Here is a 21,298-nt window from a genome sequence, read left to right on the forward strand (position 1 = left end):
ACCGTTTCTTGGATAATAATGGTGAAAGTGTGACGAAGAAGAGCTAGTCCGTAGTTTGACCTCAATACACACACACTTGCTTGTACCAGTGAAAATCGGTGTCCTTGAATTTTTCTGCAACAATTTGCATGAAATTTTAATTTTAATTTGTGTCTGCTTCTAACTCGTATTAAAAAGTGTACCAAGGCAACTGTGACGACTTATACTTGAATTTTTGACCGATATGATATTTTCAACGAATGAGATTGTAGGATATTATAAATAAATACCAACCTACGTACAAAGGTACGAGTCTCGTAAATATATATATATATATATATATATATATATATATATATATATATATATATATATATCTATATGTGTGTGTGTGTGTGTGGAACGTTTGATCGCTATAGCATGAAGATTCTGAGCAAAAAAAAAAAAAAAAAAAAAATATATATATATATATATATATATATATATATATATATATATACCAGATGAAGATGAGTCCAAAAAGATGTTGCAGTTACTATTGCTTGATTTATAACGATTTGGGATTTTGCTATGGTTAAGAATTGATAGTCAAGCAGATGAATTATGTTATTCTTTAGCACGTTTAATTTGGTCCATTTGTGCCAGTTGACAAGTCGGAAATATATAACGAGTCATTTTATATATATATTGAATCAAACATTTTCGGATTATTTCAAATATTGACTTCAAGAACGATTTTTTTTTCCATCTTCCAATAAGTTGGGTGTATTTCCACACACAGCAGAGACAAATCATTTTATTTTTGGCAACTACCACAAGTTGTTGATGAAACTTCCAATATTATAATGCAACAATACAATAGAAGCTTCTAAGTACAAGATAATTTTCACCAGTGAAGAAGTATAATCAAGGCCACAAACTCCTCTTCAACAAAAGGGAAAAAAAAACATTTCAATTGAAAATGATCCAACGCGAAAAAGACGCTTAGAACCTACGTCGGCTTGTAGTATTTTGTGGGTACGAAGGGCATTTTGGTGACGACCCCGTCGTAAGGCTTTCCTCGGACGAGAATCTTGAGTTTGGTCCCGGCCTTGTGGGACCCGGATTTGACGTAGCCCATGGCTATGTTCTTCTTGAGGCAGGGGCTGAATCCTCCGCTGGTGACCTCGCCGAGGCTCTGGCCCTTGTCGTCCTGGATCTCGCTGTGGCCTCTCGCGGGCGGGCCCGAGGAGACCAATCCGACGCGCCTGATCGAAGGCCCGTCTTTAAGCTGCTTGAGGATCACCTCGGCCCCGAGGAACCCGCCCTCGGCCCGTCTCCTCTTCCCTATGGCCCACGAGAGGCCCGCCTCGACCGGGGTTATGTGCTGTTCCATGTCGTTCCCGTACAGACAAAGCCCCGCTTCGAGCCTCAGGCTGTCTCGGGCTCCAAGCCCAGTCAGTCTCACCTTATTATCGGATTTCTCCAATATGGCTTTCGCGAGCTCCACCGCGTTCTCCGACAGAACCGAGATTTCGAACCCGTCTTCCCCGGTGTACCTAAATATTAAGCCCGACGAATAAGCAAAACTTTGAAGAAAACAAAACGATGGATGGGATCTCTACGGAGAGTGATTAATGAGAGTTTGAGTTACCCGGTTCTCGTGAGAAAGCAGGTCGATCCATTGATATCGATCACCTTGAAATCACCAAAGTAAATCTTGCTCAAATCCTCTTTCGTCAAGTGTTGGAGAGTCGGGGCAGCAAGGGGACCCTGCAATTTTTAATAAAGAAAATACCGCAAGGAGTTATCGGGACAATCTCCGATGCTAAAATGATCAGAGAATAGTCTCTGATAAATCGAGAAGCATTAACTTAAGGCTCTGTTTCGGAATCTGGAAAATGCAAGAGAGAAGAAACAAAAAAATTCCCTGGCATTTAAATATGATGAGAAGTGTAACTAAAATGCTTACATTTTCAGAGAAATAAAAACCCAAGAAACTTAAATTTTCGGCACATTTTCCCTTTGATATTCTAAACACCTCAAACAAGAATAAGAAGAAACAAGAAAACTATTTGTTCCTCCTCTCAAAATTTCGACGACTTCCAAACACAAGGAAGCATAAACCTGGACTGCGGAATCCACTTTCCAATGGAAAACAGAGAGAGAGAGAGAGAGAGAGAGAGAGAGAGAGAGAGAAATCAATAATCTAAATCCAAGGGAATTCACACGTCTGCAGGATTTCATTATCAGTATCTCGCATACACTTGTTCTTATTCCACCTAAACTTTCTTGCTTTTTTCTTTAAAACTTTCTGAATGCCTCCAAATCCAAACAAGAATGAAAAAAAAAGGAACCTATTTAGTTTTCCTCTCTAACTTTCCATGAATTCCAAACGCGAACCCTTGACAGACAGAAGCTCTTTCATATCCGCCTTTTTCTGTCCCCACTAAAATTTTCAAGTTTCCAAACTTGTCTATACAAGTACTTGTAGGGACGTGCACGGCCCGGTCCGGTCTAAAAACTTAACCGGACCGGTCTACTTGGTTTCAAAAAAATTAAACCGGACCGGACCAAATAAGAGAAAAAAAAACCAGACCAGACTAAACCGATTAAAACGGTCCAGTCCGGTTTAGACCGTTTCATACCAAACCATTTTAAACCGGACCGTTTTATTCTGACCTATTTTTTATTTTTCTTAAATAGTAACCGGTCCGCTCCACTTAAGAAGCAATATATAACAAAAAATATATATATATATATATATATATATATATATATATATATATAATCTTCATGGAGACACAAACCTGAAGAGCGAGGAGAGACCTTTCGTCGTGGATGTGCCAAGATACGTCCTTGCCTTTCGCCTTGTAGGCGTTCATGTGGGACTCGATGTGAGCGAGGTCCTTGTCCCTGCAGCCGGCGTTGACGACAAGGTAAATGTGGTCCCCGCTGACCTTGGTGATGACGGAGTCGTCGATGGCCCCGCCTCTGTCGTTGGTGAACACGGTGAGGGTCCCGGTCCCGGGTGCCAGGGCGGCCACGTCGGCGATGACGAGGCTCTCGAGGAAGGCCACGGTGTCCTTGCCCTTGAGGCTGAGCCCGCACATGTGGGACACGTCGAAGAGGCTGCCGTGGGACCGGCAGTTCACCGTCGAGTCCATGATCGAGTCCTTGTACTGGATCGGCATGCTCCACCCCGCGAATGGGACCATCTTCCCGCCGTGCGCCACGTGGAAGTCGTGCAGCACCGTCTTCTTCAGCTCTGACTCCGCCGAGAACACCCGGCGCCCCGTCACCGCCTTCTTCTGGGCCCCGCCCACCCGCCTCGTCATCGATTGCCCCAGCTGCCACAGGCTTCCTCTCATTTTTTTTTTTCTTCTAAACTCGGTAATATTCTATCTGGACATATGGAAATGAAGATTGTATTTCAGAATTCAGAAATACTCTGTGAAAACTATCATTCAGAAATTCACTTTGCATTGTTAAGAGCGGTTGAGCTTATTGAATAAAAGTAGAACAATATATTTGATACAATCTCAGATTAATGGTGGCTTGATTTCATCTCAGATTCGTGTATTATTTAGAGTGAAAATTTTATTTCAGAAATCCTAAATATTCTGTGAAAATACGATCATTTTAAGGTGGGAAAAGTTGAGAGATACATCTAAAGTAGCATATATCTAAAGTTTAGAATCGATTCATCACGCATCTGGAATTGCATTGTTACGAGCGGTTGAGCTTATCGTATAAAAGGCGATAGCTTTTCATTGGAGGACAATAATATGTTTGATTCAGTTACAGAGAATCTAAATACAGATAGCAGTGTAAGAGAATCGAAAACGAGCTCTCTTTTTCAGGTTTGTGAGTGAAACGGAATCAGATAGATCTCGGAAATCCAAAAGCCTAGAAATTTGTTTTGAGAACAAGAGTGGAGCAACAAAGTAAAGACATTGGAAGAAAATGAAAGAAACAGGAAAGGGAAAAGGATTTCTGACCGAGAAACAAGAAGAAGCGTGTTATCCTTTGGTGTGGAAACTCAGAAGAAGGGAAATCTGAGAGGCCAAACGAGCATCTCCGGACTTGGACAGAGATTGGCTTTGCTTATATACGTGCGTCTGTGTTCAGAGAGAGAGTTGGTGGATTGGAGTGTAATGAATGGAGGGCAAAGAGAACCCCATCGTAAGTGAGTGGTTGCGTCACTACCCGACAACTTCTCATTCTTCTCTTTTTTTATTTGGAAAAATCGAAATGACACATATATATACACTACGGGGTTGTTTTTGTTTTCTATTTTCTAATTTTTGTAGTTGTATTGAAAAATTATTTTGCAGTTGTTTTCAAAAAGCTGTTTGGTAGAGTTTTCATTTTTGTTTTTGAGAAATTGAAAAAACTGAAAAAACTGTTTGGTACAGTTTTCATTTTTATTTTTGAAAAAATGAAAAAAAATGAAAACTATGGTACACCTTTTTAAAAAATGAAAACTATTTGGCGGCGATGGTGAGGCTCGGTGGTGATTGAAGAAGATGGCCAGATTTTTTTTTTAATTTTTTCAAGTCTTGCGCGCGGGTGAGGAGAATGAGGAGAGAAGAGAAGAATTTTTTTTTTTTTCCAAAAACATTTTTTTATTTGTTTTCAGTTTTCTTTACTTTTCTACAAAACAAATTCAAAAAATTTTAAATTTTTTTTTCCAAAAACACCTTACCAAACACATTTTTTAGTTTTGTTTCCTATTTTCACTTCTTGAAAAGTCAAAAACTCTTTTCAAGAGCATAACCAAACATGCCTACGAGTTTAACTTTTGGTTTTAAAAAATATCGAGTTCATATTTTCTCTGTTACTAAAATGACGAATTTATATTATGAAAATAATAATAAATCTTATTTTTACTAAAATTTATTCATTTTTTTATTGACATTGACTTTTATATTTATATGTAAACACCAATTATTTTTATTCATTCTCATTACATATGTATTTTATTTAAAAACTAAAAGATAAAATAATCTTTTAATCGTGAAGAACACATAAAGAGGTAAATGGGTCAAAATTGACAGTTGATAGTCATCAAAATTACAAATTTGAACAGAGAATCTAAAATTCAGAGTTGCAATTCGAACACAAAATGAAGTCATCTCTTGAGATATATGAATTTTATTATTTAATTTCAATTTAAGGCTATTTTTATTTCAGAATTGGAAATTTGAAAGTTAAGGTATTGGTTTGGATTTAATTCAGTTTTTCTTATACAAGAGTTAATATCAATGAAAAGGAGATTTATGACATTGTTATCCATTTTAGAGTATAATTTCGTCATTTTAGTTAAACAGAGAGTATGAACTCGACATTTTAAAAAAACTAAAGATTAAACTCGACATTTCACTAAAACACATAGTATATATGTGTTATCTTTTCTTTATTATTCGACCTTTATGGGACTGAAATTTGATCAAAATATAACTAATAATACTAACTCCGATTTTTATTCTAAAAGTATCAAAACAAGATTTGTAAGAAATTATAATTAAAATATATATGATCAGTCATCTTTGGATTAAAGTCCATTTATATATTTAATTAATTAAAATCAATTAATTATATGATTAGTCTCGCATATAATCAGTCAAATGCTAAAGCTTATAATACTAATGCATCGAAATAGAGTAATTTCTTGTCTTTAAGAGTTCAAATAATCAATTTGTAACACTTTTATAATAAAAATTTAATTTAATGTATTATCATTTATATTTTATCAAATTTCTATTATACGATTTACTTCACTAATTTTTGGAGACACTTTTGCTTTTGCCTTGACTATAAACAACAAATAATTTAAAGATATGAAGGGTTAGACATTATGAAGAAGAAGAGGGAGATGAAAAAGTTTGACCAAAATCGGATAAAGTGATATAGAGTTTGCCTCAACTTAAGAGTGATCTCAAATTCGTAGAGATTCTTCAAACAGGTAGTTCGATACTTATCTACTATATAACTTAACTTCTTGTTTTAGTGTGTGTAGTATGCATAAACTACGTCGTATAATTTGATTTTTATATGTTACTTTGTGAATTAGTGTGATGTATTATAGATACATTAATACAATTGCGTACTTATTGACAGTGACTCGTGACTAGTATGAATACAATGTGAGGTCGTAATTGACATATTAAGTGACGAGCGTGAAAGGTTTTACAAGTTACATTGCTACTGCTTATCTTCAGAAGATGATACATCGGATTTCATGTCTTGATAAAGATTTATATGGTTATCTCTGGGAGGTGAAACTGTGGATATCACTCTTATTTACTATAGTTCACGATGTGAGATTAAGGATCTCATTCGGGTTGCGAAAGTGAGACCATAGATCTCTCTCTCATTTAGTGATGGCACACAATGTGTAATGCACACAATGTGGACCTTAGTCTCATTTACTTATGACAAACTTTATGTCACCGTAATTTATTCTCGTTTACTAATGAAGTACAAGGTTCAGTCAAGAGATATCTATTCTTCTCATTATAAGTAGTGTTTTCTAAAGTTCAAAATTAGTCTTTTTAGTGAATTGTTTTTGGAGTCCGCTTGTTGTAGAGGGTTGTGACAATAAACTAAATGACTTTATTCCATTCTGAAAGAATATAACAATTGTGGAAAAATTAAGATTATGGACCCAAAAATCAAACATATAGCAAAATGCTTAGAAAACCCAAAGCCTAAAAGGATTTGGATAAGTACTTATGTGTTGGCCGTTACACTCGTCATAAGCCACGTCACTATCAAGCCAAAACTGCGAGCAAAGTCCCTCACGTTTACCATTCTATTTCTCACGCCACCCATCCCATCGAGATATTTTATTTCTCTTTGTTGTTGCTATAGGTACATGAAATCGTCTATAAATCTAATTCTTGAATTTCCATTTGCTTGCAGACGAGGTTATCTAATTCTTAACAGGGTTGATTCTTTGTTCGGCTTTTCTCTGTGTCTTTTTACTTTCTTTGGTAAGGAAATCAAACCATATGATGTGATTCAACCGGGCACGGCTGTTTCAACTCGCGTGCTTTGCTTATAATTATTGAGTTCATACTAGTGTTGGTTCGTTCCATGCATAGAAAATCTAAAGAGCATGTTGATGATGCTTAGTCCAGCGAGAGGTGGCGCGAAGTGCGTAACAAACCCAGATCAGAACAGAGTTCAAGACCCATATTTGTTGCCATCCAAGAATAGCCATCTCAATTCCTTGATTACCAGTGGCTCACTAACTCATCACAGGCCTTGCAATTGCAAACTACGCTGTTCCTTGTTCTCTTGGAAGAACACCCATCATCACGCTCCCAAGAAGTGGCTTGTAAGTTAATTATTTCATTTTTGGGGGTCACTTTGGGAGTTTGGTTTAATTTGATCCAAGTCGTTTTTTGCTGCAGTGCCAGGTGGACGATTCGATCGCGTCAGGGGATGAGTACCGATCGTCGCGGAACATAGCGATAAGCCTGTTCAGGCGGTACAGGAACGTGGTTGACCGCGGAGGACTTGACAGCCTGAAAGTACCACAATACACTCGATCTCAATTCATCGATTTTTTTTTTGGGGGTTAGTTTTTCTCTATTTATTGAATAACCCGTTTCTCGAATGATGTCATCAGGAGTTCATCAGCGCGGGTGTGAACGCTTACGAACTCGGCTGCACCGACGAAGGGTTGAGGAAAGAGCTGGCGAACATGAAAGAATCCGGCGTGGAAATCATGGCGATGAGGACGTTTGGCGGGAACACAGGCTTGAAATCGAGGATTGCCTCTGAGGAGGTAAAGTAAGAGCAAAAAAACATCTTCATTTATCATGTGATTCTTAGCTCTTCAATTTCCTTTTTCTTTATCTATTTGGGAATTGAGACAGGTTGATGAGTGCATTCTGTGGCTGAGCATTATATTCATAACCATATTGTCTACACCGCCGCCGACTGTGATTCGGTGGTCAACAAGTCCTGCGGTGTCGAACGAAGTGAATCTTCAGTGGAAGGGCTTTTGCTCTCTCATAGCCAACGCTTATTATGTCCGAGGAATGGCATGGCAAGTTCACATTGCATTTCTTTTTTCCTCTTAAATATTAAAGTACCAACAAAAAAAACTTGTACAGGCTTCCTGTGAAGACGCTTCAGCTGGAGCAAATGGCGGTGATGGGGCGAGCTGAAGAGCCTTCTGTTGTTGCTTGCAGAATGCAACTGGTTTTTAGTACACTCGAGGTTCTACAGAGTTTAATTCTGAAAAATTTCAAGGCTATTTATTTTCTCTCATTTTCATGATGAGTTATTTGCTTGTGCAGGTAGTGAGTCCACAATGGCCAAGAGTATAGTTTTCATTGAAAAAAAAAGGGGTTTGCTTGCTTACCGGTATCAAGTTATAAAGCCGGCCAATTGTAAATGTAAGGTCGCTAAATCGCACTCGATGAACATGTAATGTAACATTGGAAAAGAAAAAGAAAAACAAATTATATCATTAGCCACATTGATGAAATTACAACACTTGTGTTTAAAAAGAAGCCAAAAATGTCAAAATTGGATTGAATGTACAATGAACTATTACTGCTCAAACATCCAGTGCGAGGAGAGCTGAAGTGTCCTTCAGGGTTTTCCTTGCACGCCAATAGACAGTACTTGCTGTTTCAGATGTTCCAATCTGTAAAACAAAGATTTTATTGACTTGCGAGCAAAGATGAACATTTAATAATTAACCATATTCTAAGCGTAACGCGATTGTTAAAGAAGAGCTCACGTTTTTCTCAAATTGGAAGTAGTTCTGCCATAAGCTAGCATTTTGGCTGTGACTTGTGAGCGCTGATTCGTATAGCCTGCGAGCATTTACAAGCCCGTCTTTGTTACCAACTGAAGCTAAATTGCTTTCCAACTCGATGCAGCTTCTGTATAAAACAAGCCCTGGATGTGGCAAAGCTAGAAATCTGCAGAGAAATGAAGATTCAAACACAAGAAAACCAGGGACCACGAAACAATAACTAGTTTTAATGCGTTATAATGACGTACCGCTTATAAGTATTTCTCGCATTCTGAATTCCATATTTTTGGAAAATGAAATTGACGATAGCAGAAGAGAGGGAAAACCCTTCGTCACTGCCTCCGTCTTTGGCCAATGAAACAGTGGATATCTCAACCAGCTTGTCAAAATATTCTTTTCTACATGAAAACATCTTGAGTGCCTGGATTACGAGGATTGTTAAACGCGGCTCTGAACTTAAAAAATATTCGGAAAATAAAAAGTAGTGTTCGGGACACTCACCATGAGCCACAAGCTCTCTGCCTTCTGAACGGAGGCCTTTGCCAAAACATCTTTTATGAGTCCATAGATCGACGAAAAATCAGATTTAGCTGGAGAAGCAGAATTCTTCGCGACATGCTTGACTTCTATTGATGCCCTTAAAACCCATAAACTTATTGAATCTGGATACTTAATACATAGCTTTTCAGCCAGGTTCCTCGCTTCATCCATTCTTCCCAGTTGCAAATAAAATGAAACGTGTTGGCAAGCAAGGTCCTCAGTGAGACATCCCATTCTTTCGGCATTTTCATACACTGTCAATAGGCGTGATATGTAAGCTTCGAATTGAACGGATGACTTGGAAATTTCTGACTCCTCATCATTGGGGGAAATAATGACACCCATCAAAAACTCTGCATAAAGATTGAACATTTTGGCCAAAGGAAGAGCTTCAACAGCCTCCTCAAATACCTACTCATGAAAAATGCACAAAATTAGCATAATATTATGAGTTAATGATACATACGCAGTGAAGAATACATTTATCAGATGGTCTCCGAGCTCAGACCTGCAAATGAACAATTCTTAATATCGAGTAAAAGAGATTCAGAGGTCTGTGCAGTTTAATACCTGAACAGCTTTCTGTATTTGAGAGTGCATGAACTCTTCACTTATCTTCCCTGTACTTTCGGGATCATATGCAAGTTTCGCCTGCCAAACCCAATATTCTGGTTCAGTCGAGAAATCTCTCTTCATATCACTTAGCATCTGGTCACGCATTTCTTCCATATGAGCAAGGTCCACAGCCTCCAATATCTCAAAAAGCCGTTTTCTCAAGCTAAAACTAGAAGGAATAGCTTCGATCGCTCCTCCGTAAACAGTCCTTAGAACGTTCGAACCTTGCTCTCTAAACACGTCCATTTTCTCCTCCATGCTCTCCACCATTTCTGCTCCATCCTTCTGCCCATTTCCTCCGTCATTCAGAGACATAAACAGATCTTCATTCTCGTCTCTCCACTGTTTGTCCTCTGTGACTCTCTTATCCCGGGTCAAAGTTCCCTTGTCTTCACCGAGGGCAACTTTTCGGGCTTTTAACTTGTTGAGGTAAGTGAGTTCCATCCGGAGATACTCAATCCAGAGATCCTCCGAATTAGGGCAAGCTCTCAGGCCACTCTGCATCAGAGCACGAGCAGCCGCGACGTTCAAGTTGTGATCGAATTCCCAAGCGGCCGCGTAAATCCAAAGTCCCGGGACCTTTGTATGAAACCTAATTGCCTGAGCTAGGACCTGCAAGTTATACGGAAAAAAAATGAGAAATAAAAGAAGACCTAAATTTTTTCAACAATAAACCTGGTTCACGCATTTAAATTTCCAGTTCTTATCTCCTCAACATGATATTCTAATGCTTGTCTGTCTTTCTTTCATCGATCAATGAGGTTAGAAATTATATTTTGGTTCTAAAATTAGGTTTATTATAGAAAGGGTTGACTAAAGAATCAAAACTTCAAGTTGTCACATCCCTTTTGATCTGATCCCCTTCCTTATAACTCATTTCCAATGCAAGAACCCTAAGCTTCCTTAAAAATACCAAATCGGAATCGGAATGCCTAAAACTCGCTCAAATTGAAATTACCACCTTCGAAACTAAATCAAATCATTCAGTTTCTCACACTTCCACAAGCTCCAGAACAGGAAAAGAAGAAGATCAGAAAGATACAAATGAATAAAATCACCTTCTTCATATTTCCATTCCTGCGCTGTCTACAGAACTCAAGGTACCGAAACCAGAGATCGACATCACCTTTGTACCTCATAGAAGCTTGCCGATAAATCCCCGCGATCCTAACCACACCAGCATAATCAGAAACAGACTTCCTTTTCTTAGTCTGCTTCTTCGGCTTCTTTTCCTCGGACTCGTCGATTTCCTGTTCAATCATCTCTCTCGCGACGGACTTCTTCCTGAGTCGCCGTAACGAGTCGAGCTGGGTCTCGTAGTCGATGTAGGCCAAAAAGTCCTGCTTCAGCGGACTCGGACGCTTGAGGCGGTACTCGAACTTCCGGCGCTGCTTGACGACCTCAGCGAGCTCCCGGCGGGTGAAGAGGCCACGCTTCTCGAGGTCCTCGAGCTCGACGGCCATCCGCTCGAGCCGGTACTGGACTACGTCCGCCATTGATAGGAATTTTCGGTGGTTTCTCGGCGAACTCCGGTAGGGTTTTGCGGCTGGGGTTTTAGGGCGGGGTAATTTAGTTGATGAAGAGTGTGTTTGGTTTGGTGGACGAGGTTCATATCCTAATGGGCTGCTATGGGCTTGAGATTCTGGTCTCAGCTCAAGCCCAATGTAGGCTATTTATTGGGATACTGGTCAGTGGTTTTCAATTGTTTAATATGTGACTTGTTTTTTATTGATTTAATATTTTTTGTTCAGAATAATGGTTTATTTAAGTTTCAATTTAAAAAACAGTTATTTATGAGATTTTTTTGTAGTCGATATTCTTAAAATAAGCTTTAAAAATCTCGGTAATTGTGAAAATTATCCATTTTTAATTGTATCTTAACCGTTATCTACCTTTTGATCTTTTGGTGTAAAATGTTTAGTGTTTTTATAGATCAAAATATTGAGGGTTTAATTTTACACCGATGATATTTTAAAATTAATGGTTCCTAACATAGCTTAATTGGTAATTTCACACCACCTTCAAAGTGGAGGTCGTGGATTCAATCTCCACTCGTAATTAAGTTGCTTAAAAAAAATATTTTTACCTGCCCACGTACCAATAAATATATATGCGGAGATATAAAACAAACTAACTAATCAAAAAGAAATTATACAGTATTCATCAAAATAGTTATCTATTTATTCGTTTTATTTTTTCTCTTCATTTTTAAACTTTTATTATAATTAATCAATTTTCGAACTAATTTCTAACTTTTTTAAACTTGTTATTCTTAAAAAAAAAAATCGCTTCTAACACATCATAAGAAATGTTCATTCATCCTTTCACATACAATACTCATCTTATTACACTCACTTGAGAATCCAAGTGGTCACGCTATAGTTAGCTTCCACTAAAAGAAAAAAACAAGTTTTAGAATAGACAATTGTCACTTCTAAAGCCATTTTTTTGTAATAGTGCATGGCACCCTCATTATTCACCGTTCATTAATTATCTCATACAAGTGAGGAAGTAAAGTACACCCACTCTTTGTCAACTAGGAGGATGAGCTCGCTAGATGATTCTTTAATTTTTACACCATCCATAGAATCTATGTACATTCTTGAGGGTTTGATTTAGATTATGGGTTAAGTTTCAGTCGATTAAAATTGACATCAACAAAAACATTATGTTAAATATATGACATGATTATATAGGCTATGGTTATAGAAAGACCGAAAAATGCTAAGGGGAAACAAGCTATAAGAGCAACTCCGATACTACATGCTTACTTATAACGCGTCATAAAATAATATCTATTTTACTGAATATCACTTCAATGTTACTATAATAGACAATATTTTTACAAAATACACCACTAGAAATAACTTTTGGCAATTGACGTGCAGAATCTCAATAGCAATTCCAAATGTAGTATGCGGTTCGTTTAAGCTTGCAAGACAATGATTAAACTGTCACTCTCTATCTTTAATCCTTGCTAGTAATTCTCAAGTTCTTCTTTATTTAATTCTTATGTAGCATATGATTTATGGATTGACTTTTCAGAAAATATTTATTATTTTTTAATTAGTTGTTTTGTTATACGGAGATTGTATGATTTTTATGGGGGTTACTGACTTGAGAATTACTTATACGTTAGAATATTTTGATTTTGGCAATTTGTTGCCAAAAGATTTCATGCACAACATCTCTAGCTTCAAACACCTATGTAAGTTTTCGCAAGTTTTCGCTTTCTTGCTCGTATTAGGATGTTAGGATTTATATATTTTTTGTGTTTCTCTGCATTCTATGAATTTAGCTTATTCTTGTAGATTTTGGGCATTGTTTGGCAATGTAGCATGTTTAAATTCAAGAAAAAAAAATTAGGCATTCAATTCATAAAGATGTTATTTATGTTGGAGTAGTTATGAAAAACAAATCGGCGATACTACAAGATCAATTACATTTGTTGATACATTATATAGATGACATGCACAGTGAAAAAAATTGTGTGCAATAATGTTTTCAACACATTGTTGAGTATTTTTGGAGAAATCTAAAGATCTTGAAAAGACATAGTGGGAGTTTGAAGATCTCAATGTTCGTTCAGAACTACATATGACTAAACAAGGAATGCGACGGGTGAAACCTCATGTGATGTACGTCTTAAATACATATATCAACGGAAAGAATTCACTAGTGTTTTTGAAGTCGGTAAGATTCCCAGATGGATTTGCTGGAAATTGAAGCACAAATATTATGGAGAATGATAAAAGAGTTGGAGGGCTCAAGTCTCATGGAAGTCATATTAATCTTATTCTGTAAACTTTTCAAGAGTTCAAAACATCATACTTCACAACTCTTCCGATGAGACGGTTATGCCATCATCTGAAATCGGTACACATGTTGACATCGACAATGACAAATAGATGACATTGGCTTGCATGTAGCGACAATGAAGTATATGAAGAAGAAGACGATGATAAAATTGTCATAGAAAGTGACATAGACACCAAAGTAGTTTATTTAACTTAAATTGGCATTATTATGCAAATACTAATTTATTTATATGCTTATAATTCTATTTCGTAGGCTGATGACCCGTTTTGAGTCTATCTATCCCAGTGAATGTGATGGTGGAAAGGACCACAATGACTTAATGATGAGTTGCACATATGTCAACAAGGTGTGTGTGTGTGTGTGTGTATATATATATACACACACACACACACACACACACAAATGTAAGAAATTATTAATATTTTGATATGATGAATTGAATTGTAGATTTTGAATGTTCTTGTCACAAGCTCTAAAAAAGCTATAGCGTCGAATAAGGCTTTGTCAGTGGATCAATGGAAGGCAAAACATCCGAAAGGGAAAAAATAGCCATGATTTTTATGAAGGGTGGAAGGATTTCAGGGATAATTCCAAGATTTCTAACAACTATATATTGGAAGAATGACTTGAAGAATAAGTGGCTCGAACTAAGTCAAGAGTATGACAAATAATAAGCCAAAGAACATAAACCCGACCAGTGTTGCAGCGTGCAATAGAGAGCAATGAGAGAAATTCTTAAAATGGACGGAGAGTCTTAAAAATCAAATAATTATATTGCTTAATTTTGTTTTAGATTGTAAACACAACTAATATATGAAAGCAAGGTCTTAAATTTACTCTAAAAATCGTTCTTGTGTGGCTGTTTAAAGTCAGCGTGAGTCGCAGTCGATTGCACAATATTGAATTAGCATTGTAATTTCTACAATTATATTTGGACATTATATGGGAAGTGGACATTATATGGGAAGGTGTCTCATGACCTTCTACTAGCTAATTATATATGTGGTTATGTAAAGTATGTGATTGCACACATATGGTGGTGTACTGACTTTTGATGATTCTATTTTCCATTAAATCAAACATGTGTAACGGATTAATACGGAGATATGAGAATGGTTCCGATAGACGCATGAATTTTTAAAGAATTGATGTGGACTTCAACTATTGCTCGTACAGATAATGTAAATTATATTCAAATTATTATTATGAAGTAAATCTGTGAAAGATCATGTAATGAAATAATATTCTTGAGTATGTTTTAAATTTATTTCATGAACACATGGACAATGCATGACAAATGGATTTTGATCCAAAAAATCAGCATCATGAGTCAAATATTACAATCTGACTGCATGTACACCTAGAGAATTGGACGAAATCCACCAACATATGTTCTTCGTTTACTTGAAGTCGACACGCGTTATGTCGACACGTGAGGATGCATCTTACATGGTCGAGTGTCTAAAAAATGTTATAGTAGATAAGATGGCAATTTACTTGAAGTTTATAGATCCAAATTTTCATTACGAAATAATTGAATTTTTATTATTACATAGGACTATCGATTTTTCTTTTTGAGATTTTTCGTATTTAATTAGGTTATTGTCTTTAAGTGATAGTTTATGTTATCGGATTCACACATGCAGTTGAAACTCAAATAATTTTTTTTATTTAAATAACAATAGTGTTTACAAAAGAACTTGTTGTTAGAAAGCGTGGCAACGATTTTATAACAATAAAATGCATCTCCATAAAGTGTTGTTGCCATTATTTCTTGTAGTGATACTCCAATGTTAGAAATTTTAAATATTTCCCACTATAACAATTTAATATTTTTTTATTTCTTCTAATTTATTTTTATCTTCGTTTACATTTATGATATCAGCGAATATGGGTTTCATGTATGAGCGCTATTTATGATTACGAAACTTTAGTCTACAATACAATAGTAACTCAAGTTGCATCTCACCCAAGCTCCACTTAAACATGAACAACCCATAAGAATCTCTCTATGATTTATTTTTATCTTAAAAAAAATAAAGGGCCTCAACAACTGATAAGTGCGATTCATTTACACTTATCAACGCTTTTCAAGCAAGAATCGAGACTTGTTCTTAAGATTTTTGATGTTATTTTTGTATTTCCTTTTTGATTTTGTAGGTTAATAAGGAGCTACAAGTGCTATAACGGTAATTGAGCAATTTCATGGCGATTCGAAGAATTTTCGGACAAGCTAGAGCAAATCAAGAAATATACCGCTCTCTTCTGCACGATTTGGAGATTCATAATTGACGATTTTTTATGAGTTCTTTCCATAACTGAATAGATCTTTCTCTTAGTTTTCCAATGCATATTTGTTTTCCAAAGTCGGAGTTCGGAGTAAGAAGTTATGGTCAATTGCAGTTTGTTGCGTGTTTTGGACAGAGTCTCGTGCGATGGTCGCGTATTAGGGCGACGCGTTGATGACACAACTAGAATTCCAATTTTCACGATTTTTAGTCAATTTTAACCATTGGATCACATCCAAAGCAGAAGGCTCCGAAAACACCCATATACTTTGAGTTTATGTTCATTTGGGTCTATATTTGATTTTTGAAGGTTTGGAAGGAGCTAAGTGGGGGTTCCGAGAAAAGGCCACTGAAGCTTTCTGAAGAAGAAGAAGAAGAAGAAGAAGAAGAAGAAGAAGAGAGCTTGTGACTATTCTCTCCAACATATTCATCATCACCATCTTCTCCATAGTTTTATCTCTCCATCCATACCTATTTTCATTACTTTAGCTTGAACTCTATTATGTTTCATGTCCACTTTAGCTTAAATATTGTTTAATTGATTTGAGTTAACTCTTATTGATTGATTGAGACTATTTTATAGATTTTTGGCACTTGAATATTGTTTGTAGATTATTGAATGATCATGTCTCTCCTTGTGTTTATGTCCATGGTCATTTCAATAATATTGCTTTGTTTAATCATATTCTTGAGTAGCTAAATACTTAGGAGGGGTGCAATGTCGTTGGGTAAATTGATTTGATTAGTAGATTATTCAGGGATCGTGCTTAGATGTGGTTTGGTTTGTCTGGGATGGCTAATATCATTACCTGACTTAGCTAACTAGGTAGTTAATATCTAGACCCGTTTAGCCACCAAGAGGTGGTAATCGAGTGTGCTCAACCTGTTCTCTCATCCACCTACTTAGATCTATAGAAATACTATGGGATTTGTGTAGTTCTTTGAGTTCCCGTATAAAATGCAATTGTTTGTTTTAATAGGATCAAAGCCGAGAGGTGTAAATTCGCCAAACAATTATACTCGTTTCTACTCTAGAGAGATTAATGAGTATTCAAGAGAGAAGTAGACCACGTTTACCCGATCAGTAACCGTTACTAGAATCTTTAGAACCGATCGAATCGAAAAACCCAACGAAGTTGTGCACCTTAACCCTCCTTATTATTTGTTGAGTCTTTGTTAATGGCTTTTGTTGATTTTTGTATTTTAAAATATTTTAAATAAAAAACCAGCAAGCCCAGCCCCATTTTACATTTTCATAAGTCATTTAGATTTTCTAGTTAATTAATATCGAAACATACACAAGTGTCACGTTGGATCGATATTTGTACCTTAAGCACACTTACTAGTTGACAACACGTATGTTTGCGTCATGTAAGGATTTTCTACATAAACGAAATCTTTCATTAGTCATGTGAGTTTTTCATTTGAACGAAAAATCTCCATCAACAAACGAATTCAATTACAAAAAATCCAACATCATAGTAAAGCGCTAATTGCTCGCTTGACTTTTCGGCTGAATATTCAGTAACACCACTACAAATAGTACTCACTCGCGACAAAAGTCGTGGCTATAGCTTAGAAAGTAACGACTAAATAAGCATTAGCCGCGACATATGTCGCAACTGATACTTCTTCGCTAATTTTAAATAGCCGTGACGTTATAGCCGCGACTAGTAGAGGCAACTTTATTATCCACTATTTGGCGCAATACTATCCCGCCTTATGGTAAGAATCTATTTTTTTTTCTTTCTACTGCATATCTATATAATATAATAAGTCAGAATATAAAATTACTATTCATAGACTATTCATCCTATTCATTATCCGATTAAATCATGACACTTCATTTTCAACCAATAAGAACACAACACATCATCTTCAAACCGGATTTTTATTACACTCATGCAAGATGTCACGCGCCCTTTCAAACTCACGTGCATGATATTAGTTATATCGAAAACGGTTTTAAAGAGTAATTAGCGGAATCACAAAGTCCCACTCTGTCACTCCTATTGCTATTCCTTCCCTAAAACTTCGCGCGCGCTCTATCTCAGTCTCTCGTCTAGCGTTACGGTTTCCTGTTCTCCGAATCCCTAAAAATTATCTGTTTTTCGCGTTACGGTTTCCTGTTCTCGTCTCGCGATTATTGGATTTACTGGTCGGACTCCGCAGGTTCAAGATTCGCGCTCCTCTAGGTTCGTCGCCGATCTTAATTTCCCTTCAATTAAGCGTTTTGTTCTTATCCTTGTCTTTGAAAATGTATGTGGTTTTTTGGGTTTCCTGGCTTCTTGATTTGTATCGAGTGATTTTGGGAAGTGTTTTAAGTGAATTGGAAGATAATATTTGTAAGGAAACTGACGAATTTGTGCTATATTACTCAAATTAGGGGTTTTTTTTAGTTGTTTGCATCTTATATGCATATCTCATTGCCGCGTGAAGAAAAATGTTTGATGTTCTATCTCAGTCTCACTGCAATTTTCGGTTTAGTCCTTTTCCCTTCCCCAATTCCTAAGAAAATTCGAGCTGTCTTCCGAATCCCTGCCATTCTTTTAGCATAGCCTTGACTTGCCTATTCTGTATTTGTCTAATTGATCTATTTTGACTCTTATTTTTTCTATTGCCTTGGTAACTATCATAATCCACTTTCATCGATTAAAAAAAAATTCATCAACCCTCTGTTTCTCAAAATTGTTTGATTAAACTTTTCGTCAAGATTTATTTTTATAATTTTTGTGTTTACTGATTTAATTATTTCGTTAAAGGCTTGAGGAATTTATGAATTTCGGTTGGAATCTTAGCGTGACGCGTGAAATACCTTGGGTACTGAAGATGAAACAGGAACAAGATTTAGGTTTCATATTTTTGGATTGCTGAAATGACTTAGACATGTAAAAATAAGGTTACCCTGAGGTGGCGAATATTTAAAGTCTTTGGTACGTGTTGGTTTTATTATGGTTTATTGTAATTTATGGGGAGAGTATTGCATTACAAACCTCTTGATTTTGAATTTTTATTGTGTTAAATCCCTATATTAAGTGAATGTAAATGCGTATTTGTTTTGCTCAAATATGGGTTGTGATAAATGTTTTGATTTGGGTTGAGAATTTCTAAATTTATAATTTTTCAGATTTGATATTGATGGGTATGTCACTGGGTTTGGTCATCCAAAGTGAGTGAGAACACATGAAGCAGCTTCGGGAACATGTCCAGTGGTTTTCACTCTCGTTGATGGAGGAGCTACGTGCATTGGTAAAACAGTCATCGATGAATTAGCCTACATGTATATACTTTGATTTTTGAATGCTGAACATTGTGAAAGTCTGCATTTTTTTTAGCTTCAATTAAATAAGGTTGTACATTTTTTTAAATAGATTTTCCCGAGTAATGGTAGTTCCTATTTCTCGTAGAAATTATATCTTGTAAATTATGAATTTCCCATTTTCTCAGATATCTACTTTCAGATGCGGGCTTAAAATATGGCAATTTAACTTGTATAGTTTTACTTCTTTTTGGCTATTTTTCCCATTATTGCTGAATTGAAGTTTGTCTTTAACAAGCGTTACCAGGTAGAAAATTTCAGTTGGATTATCTTCAACAAGTCTTACCAGGTATGTCATATTCATATGCTATCTTAGATTAGGCTATTGAATCTATAAGACATCAATGTTTTGACCATTTTTTTTCTATGCATTAATAGTTTTTTTTTTGTTTTTTTTATGAAAGAGTCTCCCATATCTTTATCAGAATAATTTCCCTAATGATGAAATGCCGGAAAAATATCATCACGTACCGAAAATTCGGATAAAAAAGATTTGTAGATCCGTTGTTGTGTTGAAAAAAATGAAGGCCATGTGCGGAGCCTTATTCCTCATTGTTATTATTTATTGAATAACTAACTGCGATATAACGTGATTCCTCAAACTAGGCGTTGTTTTTTTTGTTAGAAGTCTATATAATAGCTCTATCTCTGAATTGCGTTTTCTTGTTCTGTTTGATTTCATTACAGATGCGCTTCGGTCTCTCCAACTAACTTTCATTTAGATCCAGATTTGATTTCATTAGACTACGTGCGATGTTAGAACTTTTTGGTCAATGATTGAATTTTGGTTCACCAGTGATTGATTATTATGAATTTCTTTTGGCCCTTGGTTGATTCTTTTTATGGGTTACAATTCACTCATTTCAGTAATATTTTTTCTCTTACGATGATTATTTCTATAACGGGAATTCTGTGCTTTAGTTTTGTAATGTTTGACATAGTTTCTTGGATAATTGTAGATTTGCACAAATCAGTATGTGTGAATGTTTGGTGACGTTGTTTTTCTCTTATTTGTGTGCATTTCATTGGATCGGATGATTGGATAATGTTTTATTTTATTTTATTATTACTATAACTATTCTTCTTTTTCTTTTTTGCAAATACATGCTGTAAGAGACTTAGTCGAGTAGTGCATTGGTCTTTTTATATTCGAGGATGTCGTAGAAGAAATTAAACAGCAGAAGGGGATCTAAATTTTGTAAATTTGGGAACAATTTCTGAAAGTATGATCAATAACATAGAGTACCATTTAGATAAATAACATATATGAATTTCCGCACCTTATGTAGATCGTTGATCATCAAGGAATGTTTTCATCGTTGGAAATGGATTTGAGACCATCTTTGTTGATTAGATTGATGAAATTGGGGTTAGCCATGAGTCTGAGTGATCCATCAACTCTGAATTTTTGAATCGTGTGGCTGGGAAATTAGTCCTTTGTACTTTTTAGATTATTGGAGTATTTAAGATTTGTGGATCGTCTTGAACCTTAAGATGCCTTGAACCATCTAGAGATGATTTACTTTTTTTTTTTTTGGAAAAATTCCTCTTGCTAATTGCAGATTTACCTACACCGACTTTGGACTGTTTTCTCTTGATTAACTGCTTTTTTATTCTTCTTGGTTTTTTGATTTGGCGTCTCTCCCCGCGTTTTTTTCCCTACCCGTGCTCTCAGCGGACTCAATCCGTGACCCGATTCTTCACTCTGCTGCAACTCGTAGGTCATTAGACCGTTCTCGCCCTAACTCCGGCGACGAGATTGAACTCACACGGACAAGAAGGTCACGGTATGCTTTCTTTGTGAACAAACAGTTTCGCGAGAATGGGTATGCTTTCCCACCATTGTTGCAAAACAAAGCTTTTTTTTATCGTACTATTTGGCTCATCTTCAATCATCCCCGATTCGATCTCTCTTCAGACAAATTTTAGGCCGTAATTCGTAGCCAAGGAGTTCACTCTATATTTTCCAGCCATTCA

At 36.2% G+C, this 21,298-nt stretch overlaps 3 protein-coding genes across 3 annotated transcripts; 1 reads left to right on the forward strand and 2 right to left on the reverse strand.

The window, feature by feature from the left end:
- Positions 1-762: 762 nt before the first annotated feature.
- Positions 763-4,126, reverse strand: LOC149385289 (aminomethyltransferase, mitochondrial-like). Its single transcript, XM_089625949.1, has 4 exons — positions 3,960-4,126; positions 2,769-3,363; positions 1,613-1,731; positions 763-1,517 (listed from the first exon to the last, which is right to left on the reverse strand). Exons 2-4 carry the CDS (start codon positions 3,327-3,329, stop codon positions 971-973), a joined length of 1,227 nt encoding a protein of 408 aa, XP_089482075.1. The 5' UTR covers positions 3,330-3,363; positions 3,960-4,126; the 3' UTR covers positions 763-970.
- Positions 4,127-6,807: 2,681 nt separating this feature from the next.
- Positions 6,808-8,446, forward strand: LOC149385290 (uncharacterized). Its single transcript, XM_089625772.1, has 7 exons — positions 6,808-6,956; positions 7,068-7,303; positions 7,380-7,499; positions 7,598-7,756; positions 7,848-8,020; positions 8,088-8,193; positions 8,274-8,446. The coding sequence occupies exons 1-7, from the start codon at positions 6,839-6,841 to the stop codon at positions 8,301-8,303; spliced, it is 942 nt and encodes a 313-aa protein (XP_089481898.1). The 5' UTR covers positions 6,808-6,838; the 3' UTR covers positions 8,304-8,446.
- On the reverse strand, positions 8,422-11,474 carry LOC149385291 (uncharacterized). Its single transcript, XM_089625770.1, has 6 exons — positions 10,954-11,474; positions 9,851-10,507; positions 9,242-9,691; positions 8,989-9,161; positions 8,723-8,906; positions 8,422-8,626 (listed from the first exon to the last, which is right to left on the reverse strand). The coding sequence occupies exons 1-6, from the start codon at positions 11,389-11,391 to the stop codon at positions 8,537-8,539; spliced, it is 1,992 nt and encodes a 663-aa protein (XP_089481896.1). The 5' UTR covers positions 11,392-11,474; the 3' UTR covers positions 8,422-8,536.
- Between the last annotated feature and the right edge of the window lie 9,824 nt (positions 11,475-21,298).

The sequence above is a fragment of the Urtica dioica genome, chromosome 9 (genome assembly GCF_054948205.1).
Source record: "Urtica dioica subsp. dioica isolate 48M chromosome 9, U.dioica_male_clone48M_v1_H2, whole genome shotgun sequence".
Classification (NCBI taxonomy): domain Eukaryota; kingdom Viridiplantae; phylum Streptophyta; class Magnoliopsida; order Rosales; family Urticaceae; genus Urtica; species Urtica dioica.

Coding starts and splice junctions, on each gene's coding strand:
- LOC149385289 (XM_089625949.1), bottom strand. CDS start 3,329: ATGAGAGGAAGCCTGTGGCAGCTGGGGCAATCGATGACGAGGCGGGTG. Junction 1,732..2,768: donor GGTCTCTCCTCGCTCTTCAG/GTTTGTGTCTCC, acceptor TAAAAATTGCAG/GGTCCCCTTGCTGCCCCGAC. Junction 1,518..1,612: donor TGCTTTCTCACGAGAACCGG/GTAACTCAAACT, acceptor CTTAATATTTAG/GTACACCGGGGAAGACGGGT.
- LOC149385290 (XM_089625772.1), top strand. CDS start 6,839: ATGAAATCGTCTATAAATCTAATTCTTGAATTTCCATTTGCTTGCAGA. Junction 6,957..7,067: donor GTGTCTTTTTACTTTCTTTG/GTAAGGAAATCA, acceptor TTCCATGCATAG/AAAATCTAAAGAGCATGTTG. Junction 7,757..7,847: donor CGAGGATTGCCTCTGAGGAG/GTAAAGTAAGAG, acceptor GAATTGAGACAG/GTTGATGAGTGCATTCTGTG.
- LOC149385291 (XM_089625770.1), bottom strand. CDS start 11,391: ATGGCGGACGTAGTCCAGTACCGGCTCGAGCGGATGGCCGTCGAGCTC. Junction 10,508..10,953: donor GGAATGGAAATATGAAGAAG/GTGATTTTATTC, acceptor TATAACTTGCAG/GTCCTAGCTCAGGCAATTAG. Junction 8,907..8,988: donor GCGAGAAATACTTATAAGCG/GTACGTCATTAT, acceptor ATTTCTCTGCAG/ATTTCTAGCTTTGCCACATC.